Below are 12,677 nucleotides of genomic sequence, written 5' to 3'. Positions count from 1 at the left end.
TAAGAGCTATAAGTTAAAGGTAAGTGATGAAGCTAATAAGATTATGAAATAAAAAGTTATGTTACAATGTATATACATAGCTTATTATTGTTTTAAGTATTAGTTTATAGAAATACCACTGAGTGTATACTCAATGTACGGTATGTTTCCATGTACAGGTCTAGGTACGAAAGAAAGTTAAGGATACAACATCCAAGCCAATCCCAGACTCAAAGTGGTGAATACTTTTTTTTTGGTAAAATGGCATGTACCTAGGTTGTTAAGGTGTTATTTTGTATATAATAGTGTATAAACATGAAAGTTGTTGTAGCATGGTATGAAATATGCATATTTTGAAAGTTAAACTCACATGAGTTTGACTAGTATGATAATGTTGTATAATTTTGATATGAATTGTGGTACATAATTCTTAAGAGGTATTAAATGAATGAATGAATATTTGCTAAGTTTGAATGGCATAATGAATGATATTTGATTTAAGAACTATTAGTAAATGTTTGGGCATGAAATAGATGTGTTTAGCATGTGAAAATAGCTTAAAAATGGTCAAACATCATGTTTTCACACGACCAAGTCACATGGGCGTGTGCCCAGGCCGTGTGAATAAGTCAGAATCTGCCCATGGCCTGGCCCCACGGCCATGTTCCAGGCCACACGAGCATGTCCTAGGCTACACGGGCGTGTGCCCCTATCTCCAAGGAAAAATTTCTAAAGTTGCCAGTTTAGTCCCGAATCACTTCTAAAACATTTATTGGGCCCCGTAGGCCCATATTAGGGATTTTATGATGAAATTTGATGAATATTGATCTGGAATGTAAAGCGTGTGACTGGGTTTTGTATAAATGTTAGTGTATAAGTCTGGTAATATCTCGTAGCCCTATTCCGGTGACGGCGTGGGGTTAGGGGGTCATCAACCTAAGCACTCAACGATTCACAATTGGGCTAAATGACCATTTTTCCCTAGACTTTTGCAAAATGATCATTTTACCCCTCAACTCGAAAATCAATTTTTATCAAATTTCTTTATTTCTCAAGTCTAGCCGAACTTTTTTGACTCTTATAGCAACTCCAAATTCCCACTATTTCATACATTTATTATCTATTTTACAACCTATACACATTAGTCCTGTTAGGTGTTTTCATGCTAACACCTTTCACAAAAGTTGTTTAATAAACACCCAAGACTCATTTTCTTCCATAAAATTTCAGAAAACACTCTAAATACTCTCATGGTCAAACCTAAACTCTTAATCATTTTGCAACATAGACCCTTCATTTGAAAGCTCATGCTTCAAGGGTCTCAAAAATGCAAAAATCTTCAAGAAAAAGTATGTAAAACACTTACTTACAAGAGTAATAAGTTGCTGAAATTTTTGAAGCTCAAAACCCCTAAAAATGATTGAAAAAAATCGGTGGAGAAGAAATGGGGAAGTAGGATGACATCATCTCTCTTTTATTTAATCAATTAAGTCACTAAACCACCTAAACCTTTGACTTTTTGACCAATTTGTTCCCTATGGCCGGCCAGACTCTTAGGAAAGGGTTTAATTGCTCTTTAAATACTCCCAATTTTTATTCTCTAGCTATTTGACACCTTTAGCTATCAATTTAGGACTTTTGCGCTTTACGCGATTTAGTCTTTTTTTTCTCAATTAGGCTTTCAAACACTATAATTGGCTCACCAAATTTTTCAAGTACTCCTAAAAACATGCTAATACATCAAAATAATAATAAAATAATTTTCCTAACATCGAGTTTGTGGTCTCGAGACCACTATTCTGATTAGGCCCTAAATCGGGATGTTACATTACTTTGTAGAATATTTTAAATTTTTAGTTTTAAGCTCTTTTAGGAATTTATTTCTTGCATAATAAAATAAGAGGTTGTAATCATTAATAAAAGTGAACAATTTACAAAATAATAAGTGTGGCAATAGATATGTACGTGTCTAGGATTGAATCTGTCTAGGAAGAGTTTGGTATTTAAGCTGTCAAACTTGACTCACCTCCTTTTCTAGGATCTTACCTGGTGTATAGTATATATTCACTTCTATATTTTCATTTTCTTTATTGTTTTTAACAATGGGGACATTGTTCATCTTAAGTAGGGGGACCAAAAATTGAAATTTTTTTTTTCAATATACATTTTTCTTATAATTATGATAAGTTATATTTTGCTCAAAAATTGGAATTTTTGTTAATTATGCGAAACTTTAGTATAAATAAAGTTATATTATTTCAATGATTGCTATGTTAGCTGAATTATGATATAAATGTTACTCTTAATGAAGTTTGTAAATTGTACCATAAAATTTTTAATTCCTTAGGAGAGCTAGGCATGCATGAAAGTTTAAGTCTCTAGAATTGACGTAGTAATTTCTTGAGGTGAAATCCTAGGAAGCATGGAATTTTGAAAATGACTTAGGCAAATTTTTGTTTGGATCGTTTGATCCTTTCAAGCCAACCTTAACGAATATTTATCCCTTGAAACCCAACTTTGAGACTATATGGCCTGATTTTATTTGAACCATTGCAATATTAAGTTATCACTTCTCTCATAATTATCTCTAAATTGCCCTAAACATTAAACTCAATCTAACCAGAATATTCTCTAAAAATAAGTTTGGGGGAGTTGAAAAGAAGTATCAAATGCTCAAAAAAATTGTAGTGCATATAATAATATACTCGAAAAAAAGAAAGAAAGAAAAAAGAGAGCATATGTACTCAAAAGAAATAGATGTACAAAGAGCATGTGTGAACTCAATTGCAAAATGAGTTGGTGAATTTGAAGGTATTTATTTCGAAGGTCCGATACAAGCTGAGTCTAGGGGTTTTAGCCTAAATTTATCTATCTTTTACCTACCCTAGCCTAGCCACGTTACAACCCATTTAAAAGACCTTTCGATTCATATTTCCGTGCTACCTACATTAGTGGAGAGAAATTGCCAAGTTCAAAATATGAAGGCATAAATTAAACTTAGTGATTACAATTTAGTCTTAAAAAAGAAAATAAAAATTAATTGGTAAGAATTAGCATATCTTTATTGAGAAAGCATTTAGTCTATTCTTGCTATCATGATAATAATTGAGAACAATTCAAACAATATGTATACTTGAGTTGCATAATTTCAAAATTCTTATTCTTGAGCATAATTACACTAAACTCATAGTTGTGGGGGAAATGTGTTCTAAAGATATTTTTCAATGGCGATTACAAGCAATTTCTTTTACAATTTGTGCATTACTCGAGACGAGTAATGGATTAAGTTTGGGGGTGTGGAAACACAAAAATATATAGACTTTTTCAGCACCTTTTGAGCTCTAATTTTGTGCAATTTGGTAGTAATTTTTGTCGAAATTAATACTTTAAGTATAAAATAATTAATTTGCACTTAAATTATTAACATATTGAATTTTAATTATTTTTATAATAAATTTATGCAAATTTGGTTTTTTTTGACAATTTTGCACAAAGGGTGAAAATTGGCTTGGCAAACACTCGAGGGGCTTAAACCGTTGGGACAATGTTGTGCATCAAGTAATCAAGAGTAGCACTAATAATATTTTCGAACCATGGACGGCCAAAAAATATGTATTAAAAATATTTTATAATTAATTTTGATCCAAAATTAATTGGGTTAAAAATTAATTGTAAGCCTAAAGATGAAAAGAGGCCCAATTGTATTAAGTAAAAAATATTGATCCACTTAACAAATGGGGCAGCCCAAATCATCCATAGAGTTGAAACAACCAGATGATTTCCACACTTGCAAAATAGACCTCAAAGTTTTCTTGATATCCAATTCAAATCCTCCACTTTTCGTGCCTTCAAACTTTTGCCCCTAGCTTAAAATAGCAAGTTTGAACCATTCAAACTTGCACCATTTGTGCCCGACCAAGGGAAGAGGAGTGGCTACTATTTATTTCTTATTTTTAGCATCCATTCCCACCTATAAATACCCCTCTTCCCTTCTTCATTCAACACACCTTCATTCCCACACATCTCTCTCTCTTTCACTCATTTTCTCTCTTCCATTCCCTTTCTTATTTTCCCATTTCCCTTGTCTATTTCCCTCTTGAAAAAGAGCCTTCTTCCACCTTGGAATAGCAACATTCAATTATTCGTAAAGGCTTTGGTTCAACAGAGCAAGCAAAGAATAAAATGAGTGCACTAGACTGGCTTCAGAGAAATATTAGATTTGCTTCCTAGTTCCATTCTCTTTAATTTTCTTGTTTATGTTGTGATTATGAATATGAATAATTGTTGTGTTGTTTTTCTTATTCTAACTAAAATGGCTTAAATTAATTTGTGTTAAATTGATTGCATTCTATCCACTTGAATTATTAGAATAATGTTTGTGTTGTTATAGGCCTTGGTGAGTTGTTCAATTAAATAAAACTATGCTTATGTTATACTTCATTATAAAATGTAAGGTGACGAATGAATTAATTATTAAACATATTGAAATTATAATTAATTGACACAGTATTTAATCGGTGCATGTTTAATCTTCTAAGGTAGCTAATGGTTAAATTAACGACAGTATTAAATGGTACATTAACCTTGCACAACTTGCAAGATTATTATGATTAAACTGTTTCAATATAGAAATATATTGTTGCCTCACTTAATCTTATATATGCTTATGAAAATTGATTAATTGTTTGAATTGACATTGAAAAATGTTCAAGAGATTAGTTAATTTAGTAAGTATGTATGTGCAGTAGATATAGTTTGCCAGCTAGTTTAAACTCTGGCACGTACTCCATAGAGGTCGCCATCTCCGATACAAAAAAAGATTTGTATATGGGTATGAAGTCGTTCATATGATCCTAAATGTCAATATATTCCTTCTGGAATTCCTGCCAATTTTCGTCGATTTTCCTCCACAAATCAAGCTTGTGTAGTGCTTCGATGTCTTACGATGCCGGCAGAATATTTTGCCTCCACCCAAACTGTCGCATTACTTGATTAGGTTCTTACATCTCCACCTTCGCGTAAACTACCAATGGCACCTTTGCGTCCCACATACACCGAATGGCCAAAAATTTGAGCAATATGCTTTTTACAATTATCGGATCAACGTATAACGTCAATTCAAACGGTAGTGCACAATTATAAATTTTGTTATCGACAAAATATTAAAATCCAAATCATTGCATAATTATTTTATGTTTGAAAAATTCAATAACTAGCATCGGCTTTCGAGCGTTGATCTAACAACAATCGAATATTTTCGAGCTGCTCCGGTAGTCCCACATAACTCAACCCATGGTTCCACCTGCTCAAATAATATGTTAATTCAATCACATAATAAATAAACAACACTTACTATGGTAGCTATATTATTATTAAATTAATTTTACCTTGTCACCAGTGGGAATGTACAAGGGGTGTCCACTCGGGGAAGAAAAATGGTAGCCGCCATCATGCCCATGACTATAGTAGAAGCAAACAATCACCAATTGACATCTTATCTAATTTTGTCGCCCGGCACAACTTCCTGTCTAATGTAGTCAACATGGTTGATCCCCAACTAAATCAGTCACATTCTTTGAAGTTGACCAGATGTAGTAGCCACCTTATGTGCACCAAATTTTGAGATTTATCAAGTATTATAATGCCCCTGATTAACTTTAGGATGAATGTTTGGGTGTATTATTCTTTTTCCATGTTAGCCGTGTTCTTAAGAAGTTCTTTGAAATTATGTTTCAACCATTTCATCTCTATACGGCCACCTTGAAACTTATTCGACACCTTCCCTAAAAATGTTTCACAAAGGTCCTCCTTACCAAGAATGACCATTGCCTCCATAACGATTAACCCATCCACCGGTAAACCGAATTGCAAAGATACGTCCTCGAATGTGATTGTACACTCACTACATAGAAGATGGAATATGTGTTTGGTCTCCATTTTTTCACCAACACGTTGATAAGTGTGGAATCTAATTTGCAGCCCCCGAGCATACGAGACACATGCAAGAATTCTGCATCTTGCAAATAACCACGAATTTTATTGGGTACGCTCTTGGATAAATTGTGTATGAACCCTTCCAAAACTCAATTATTCGCCTATTTATATCAACAAAATAATTTAAAAAATTATAAAATTTAAATTTAAGTTAATTAAAAATAATTAAAATAAAAAAATTTCCTTACCATCACTAATTGTTTGGCGAAAATGTGTTTGTTGTCGAAACGAATAAGAAAACTTGTCATTTGTGAAAAGTTAATTAAAATGAATAATTTACGAAACGATAAAGTAAAACTAAAAAATTTTATACAAATTTATTGGAAATTTTGAAATTAATCTTGAGAAAGTAGCTAGAATTGAGAATTTAGAGAGGATGGAGAAAGTTACATTTTAGTGAAAATAATAGAAAATGACTTGGATATTTATAACATAAAAAGTTACAATTTGGGCTGGGGATAATTTTACCGTTGGTGCGTTTTAAAATTTTAGCAAAGAGGAAATGACCTTTGGAGTAAAAGACGCTTTCACACTTTTTTAAAAAAAAAACTATCTATTTTCTTAAATTTACCGATTAAAGTTTTTTTTTTTAATTATTTCGCTAATTTAACGCTAGTTGATAACCAAACTGAGCGAGTCTAACTTTTATTAAGCACCAATTTCGGGCTCGACTTCCCTTCTTTCCTCTATTTGTGTTTTGTTATGTTCCTGAAAAGCCCTCCAATACGCCATGCGAGTGTGGCGGATGAAAATGCCAAAAACATGTGAACAAGAATTACATGGTGCAAGTAAATCATCAAAGTCTTACCAAGGGTATTTTAGGAATCCAAATTTCCCCCAAACGATGTCAATCTGGTGTACGCAATCCTGACCGTTGATCCTTTTTCGCCAAAACACCTCCCCGCATGATATAAAATCACGCGCAAGAAACTCTCTCACGAATTTCCTTCACCGTTTTTTTGTTTTCACCTTCCTGTAATTGCAGTTGGAAATGGAGGGAGTGCCGTCGAGCACAGCGGCGTATGTGGGCTGGGACGAGGTGAATGTTTCAAGCGATAAAGGAAGGAGAGAGGTTCATTACTATTTGAAGAGAAGAGATGGGGTTTCAGATCTGGCTGTGGTTGGGAAAGAGAAAAGCTTGAGGCACATGTGTTATCATTTCTCTATTAAGAACCGCTCTCTTTTCTTCACTTCGATGCCGTTTTACAAGCTCAAGTCTCGCAGGGAGGTTGTATATTGGCTTAATTCTGTCGTTTCAGGTAATTACTACTGATTACTTTTTCTCTTTGTTTTCTTCGTATCTCGAGATTTTATGGTTTTTTGGAGGTTTACGGGTTTGTTATGAATTGCGCTGGGCTCAGTTTTCTTAGTCTACCCCTTGGATCTAAGCGTTTATGGTTAATACTGATTGGATTGGATTTGAGTAGGGGTTTCGCTCTCCTTGAAACAAGCAGTTTTTTATCTCCTTTAATTTATTCTCAATATTTCATTTATCTAATTTATAAGTTTTCTGTAAATATTTTTGTTTTCATTTACATTTTTTCTGGCTGGTTTCTTTCGCCTCCACTAATGGAGTTGCTGGCTTGCGATATTTTATTGGTTTATTTCCTTTCCTTATATTAATCATTTAGAAGACGTGCGAGTTTTCTCCTTTAAATTTTATTTTCGTTTATCTTGATTGATTATCTTAACCAATAAACATAATCCTCTCTTCGGGTTCCCGAGTAACGTGATACTTTTCTTCTTCCCCTCCTTTTTTTTTTTTTTTGGTTTGCTTTAAATTTTATTTCTCTGTCTGGCGTTATTTGGTTCTGCTCACCATGGTAAATGTTAACTGACTATAATCTGGGCTGTAGGACTGCTAATTCAATTTTTAAGAGCCGATTGAGAGGATTGTTACGCCCTCAAATATCTAGGTCAACATCTTTCGTGACCAAACATATCTGCTTTCATTAAAAAAAAAAATTGTTTCATCTCCATGGAAACATTGTTGAATCAGCCGTTTATTCTTGTTGAATGTGAAAATAAATACTAATAAGACACAATCTATATGAGCTATTATTATTGTGACTTGTGAGCATCTTGTTTTCTTTTTGTTCCTTCTCAATTATCATTTCTCCGCTGTCACATGTTTGCGTAATAAATTATCTTCTCTGTGGAGACTGGTGGAACTGAATATGTGTATTTGTGTTGCTAATTGCGTTAAAATTTACAGATACGTCTTCTCGTGAGCCGTACTGTTCAGTTGATAGCATTTGGAATGGGAAAGATGTGAAAAACATGGATTTTGGAGCCCTCAAGGTATGGATGATATGTTGGCGATATGGGTTTCTTCCCTCAATCAACCGTTCATTAACAATGTTCCTATTTTTCTTCCTACAGGATCTTCAGTCATGGAAGCTGGGCCAGTACACTAAAGAATTTTTATGGTTAGGTTCTTCATGGATATGTAGGAAAAAAAGAAAACACTATCAGTCTTACCTTAGGAATGGTGTAAAATTTTCGGTGAGTGTAACTTCCTTTATCAATCATCTCCTTCTATTCAACCTTAAGGTTTGCCATTTCTGCATCACATGGGTTCAGTTTCTAACTTGTTTTTTTTGGCTTTTCTGTCCCATCTACAAATCATCTCAGATTCATGACTTTGTTTATGTCTTAGCTGAGGAGGATAAACGACTTGTTGCATATTTGGAAGATTTATATGAGGACACTAGAGGCAATAAGATGGTTGTCGTACGATGGTTTCACAAAATTGATGAGGTTGGTATTGTTTTGCCGCACAATGATAATTACAAAGAGATTTTCTTTTCTCTTTGTCTTCAAGATCTTAGTATTGAATGCATAGATGGATTGGCTACTGTCCTTAGTCATATGCATTTCAAGAAATTCCTGAAAGAAGTAAAACATACTCGGATGGAGCCATTTGTATGCTGCAAGCAGTTTGAAAATGATGATCTCAAGCCTTTTGACATTACTCAAGTTAAGGGTTATTGGAAACAAGATATGCTTAGATATATGTATAGTCTTTCGCCTTCAAATGATTGCACGAATCATCAGCAACATGCTGATTATAAGGAAACAGATTGGGACATTGATGATGGTTTTGGGATAAGACCTAGAAAGAGATATTGTCAGTCAAAGGATGATGATGTTTACATGAATTTCAGTGGCAGCCGAGAGTCTGTAGGTGCATTAGGTGCAAATCTTCAAGATTTTCAGAACAGAAAAAATGGAACTGAAAGTTTCAATGGAGGTAGGTCTTCGTTCCTGTCTGCTGATGAATCTAAGCACTATGTTTCTCAACATTTAAAATTAGGCTCCCAGGTTGAGATATTAGCTCAAGATAGTGGTATTAGAGGGTGTTGGTTTAGAGCTCATGTAATCAAGAAGCACAGGGATAAGATGAAGGTGCAATACCATGATATTGAGGATGCAGCTGATGAATCTAACAAATTGGAGGTATGTATTATTTTTATTGTTTTTGGTTTACAGGGCTGTAAAGAAGTATTGATGAGGGAATTCGTATTATTGACTCTATCTTCTGAGTTACTAAATGATTTATGACTTTATGTTATAGGAATGGATTTTGGCATCGAGGGTTGCTGTTCCTGATCCAGTGGGAATTCGTAGTTGTGGAAGGACAACTGTTCGACCATCCTTAGAATACCGAAGATGTAATGCTTCATGTATTGGTGTTGGGTCTGTTGTTGATGCGTGGTGGCATGATGGATGGTGGGAGGGCATTGTCATTAAGAAGGATGCAGAAGATAAATTTCATGTTTGTTTCCCAGGTTTGTAGAATACTCCAAATCTGAATGTTAATGTTTTGTTTTTTTTTATGGTCATGAACCATCTATCAAGTCTATTTGGTTTCCTTTTCCCAGCTCTGACATATTATATTATTTGCAGAAGAAAAGCTGGAATCAGTGTTTGGCAGTGGGGATGTAAGGCAATCTCGGGAATGGATTGGAAATCGTTGGATAAATATTAAGGAGAGGCATGATCTTGTGAATTCCATACTTAGGGGCCGGAAGCAAGTTGAAGGAAAATCTTATGATTGCAATGTGGAAGACACCTCCATTTGTGACGGTGTACAGTATAGTGCAGATGGCACAGATTGTAATGATTCTCCTGTAGAACCAGGTAGTGTCGGGGCAAAAGATGTGGTAGTTGTTGTACCAGATCTTTCAAAGGATGATTTGCTTTCCCGGTTGAAGTGGAAGTCATCAAGGAAGAGAAGGAATACGACCTGTGTACAGAAGCTGAATTACAGTAGAAATGTCATAAAAGCCACCTCAGGATTGGTTACTTGTGAGAGATATATAAACCGTTCCTCAATAAACGTTGATAATGATAACTGCAAGTACATAGGTGATCCATTATTCAGTTCTTCAGTAGTGCCGCCTCTAACAAGCTTGGTTATGACTAGGTGATCGACCCATTTCAGTGGAGATTTTGGAGTTGTTTTTTTTTTTTTCTCTCATTGGATTTTATTTTCCTTCATGTACATGGTGCACCTGCTGTACGCAATGTTTTGTTGGAAATGTTCATTTGAGAAGTCAATGGCATCTATCTTTGCGTCTTGCAAAGTCCGATCCACGCGACTCTTAACTTATATTTAGGCTATTTTTTAGATTGTTGCTTGAAGATTCTGATTTTTATGTAGTCTGTATATCATTGTAGGGTAAAAAGATATATATATACACGTTTATTTTGTTGCATGTTTCAACCATGAGCTCAAAGCATTGCATGGATACTCGACAATCGACATGTGATGCGGGTTGTTTTGACAGATATGGGCGCAACTGAGTTTGATTGGTTGGGAATTTTGTCAAATCTGGGCTTTTGCCAATTGCACAACTATGCAGACTTTTTCTGGTAATTTGTGACGATTATCACTCCGTAGCAGAACAGCGACAATGGTAGGTCCGGTGATTAATCCATGTCGTAATCATCTCGGTTAAGGAGCTTATTCCCTGTCTTCATCACTTTACATTTGATGATTAGGAATTAAACGATTATGACTTCTAAAAAAGGATCGTTATTAATTAATGCTACAATTCCCAGACGTTACCTAGAAAATGGGCAATTAAAAGAATCCACTCCAAAGGGATGCAGATAGAAACACTTTTATCCTTTTGAAAGTTTAACAACTGTAAATAGCATCCTAGGTTTAAGTTGAATTTCATTGTCATTATATTATATTATCCTGCCTTTTCAGGAATATAGTTTTGTCATATTAAGATATATCCTCCTCAAATTTTGAAGAGTCTGTGTCTCGTTCTAAATCAAATCTCCTAGTGGTTACCTAATCTTTGACATGATGGATTAAAAGTGGGACATTGATACGAATTTGGTCTCACAAGCATCTTTAAAGAATTATTACGGATGAGAAAAACAAAATGAGGATAAAAGTAGAATGTGGGGTACCCTCCATGAATGAAGCATCTTCTTCAACTAAGCATTAAAAAGACCCTTTTTTTTCCCCTTTACCAGTTTAAGATGCTCTTTCTTCACCCTCCAAATTGTAGCATCTCCAAAAGATGGGCTTGCACCATCAGTTGTAGTTGAGTTACAGCAGGAGCTGCTGTTCCTATATCTTTTTCCATTCCTTTTATTTTCACTTTGGTTGCAGCTCTAGATTGAACCCTGTTACCTTCTTTCTCCTGTATGAAGACCTTTTAGTGTTTACATTAAGAGATAAAAGAAACCATGTTTCATCCTGGTCAAGCCACGGAGGAGGTCACAAAAATTGAACTTAACAACCCAAAAAGCCTATTGCTTCCTGGAAGTAGCCTTGCCTCTGTTGAATCCTTATCTATGCCACTTGTTAGTACTCTCTTTTTTTCTATCTCTTGTTGTATTCTCTTTTATTAATGAACTGTAGTGTTTTGTGTTTTGTGTTTTATGTTTGGTGAGAACAGGTCCACCAAGTTGTTCTCTCAGCCGATATTCAGTGTGCAGAGTGTCAAAGGAGAATAGCACACATAATGTCAAGAATGAAGGGTACTTTTGTTTTAAAATTGTCTTCACAAATACAATAATGTAATCAACTGAATGTATTCCTTCTTTGATTGGCAGAGACAGACTCAGTTTTGGTGACTGTGTTGGAGAAGAAGGTAACACTCACCAGTAGATACCCTAGTAATGGAAAGCAAGTTGCTGTTATTAACAAGAATCCTCTCAGCGCAATGAGCATGGTGAAGAGGATTTTTCGCACTTTCCGAAGATGAATCGGAATAAAGCAAAGCGAACATTCAACATGCTACACTGTTCTTCTTATCAAGATATTTTGTTTATTACAGCCTGAAAGAAAATAAATGATTCAAAGCAGTGTGGTTATCAGTTTAGCCATATCTCACTTGTATATATGGCACTTTCATAGCATTTACTTGAAAAGTTTCTTGCCTTAGTTAACTGATGTAATGAATCAAATTTCATCTTTTTGGCGTGGCAGAATCAGATTCCAAAAATCAAAGACTTCGAGAGAGAGAGTCAAAAGAAGAAATATTCTTTGGTTCTACATCTCCTATCTTAACACTTTTAAACAACCATGGAAAACCAATTCCAATAATTGACCTGCTTATTGTTTAATGCTAGCTTAATTAGCTAACACTCAAAAAGATGCTTCTTTTGCTTGATCCTGATAGTAATACCTCATGCCTGTAACCCTTCTTTTAAATGTGAAAAAGTTGTGCTAAAAA

The 12,677-nt window shown here is 34.6% G+C and overlaps 2 protein-coding genes across 2 annotated transcripts; both read left to right on the top strand.

Moving 5' to 3' along the window:
• Positions 1-6,746: 6,746 nt before the first annotated feature.
• Positions 6,747-10,694, top strand: LOC107932394 (uncharacterized). Its single transcript, XM_016864366.2, has 6 exons — positions 6,747-7,232; positions 8,189-8,274; positions 8,356-8,478; positions 8,608-9,432; positions 9,551-9,764; positions 9,883-10,694. The coding sequence occupies exons 1-6, from the start codon at positions 6,965-6,967 to the stop codon at positions 10,404-10,406; spliced, it is 2,040 nt and encodes a 679-aa protein (XP_016719855.1). The 5' UTR covers positions 6,747-6,964; the 3' UTR covers positions 10,407-10,694.
• Positions 10,695-10,917: 223 nt separating this feature from the next.
• LOC107932395 (uncharacterized) lies at positions 10,918-12,429 on the top strand. The gene is made up of 3 exons (XM_016864368.2): positions 10,918-11,802; positions 11,898-11,979; positions 12,055-12,429. Exons 1-3 carry the CDS (start codon positions 11,686-11,688, stop codon positions 12,204-12,206), a joined length of 351 nt encoding a protein of 116 aa, XP_016719857.1. The 5' UTR covers positions 10,918-11,685; the 3' UTR covers positions 12,207-12,429.
• Positions 12,430-12,677: the final 248 nt, after the last annotated feature.

The sequence above is a fragment of the Gossypium hirsutum genome, chromosome A13 (assembly GCF_007990345.1).
Source record: "Gossypium hirsutum isolate 1008001.06 chromosome A13, Gossypium_hirsutum_v2.1, whole genome shotgun sequence".
In the NCBI taxonomy this organism is placed as follows: domain Eukaryota; kingdom Viridiplantae; phylum Streptophyta; class Magnoliopsida; order Malvales; family Malvaceae; genus Gossypium; species Gossypium hirsutum.
Note: the sequence above shows the minus strand (reverse complement) of the source record. Positions and strands in the feature narration are given on the sequence as shown.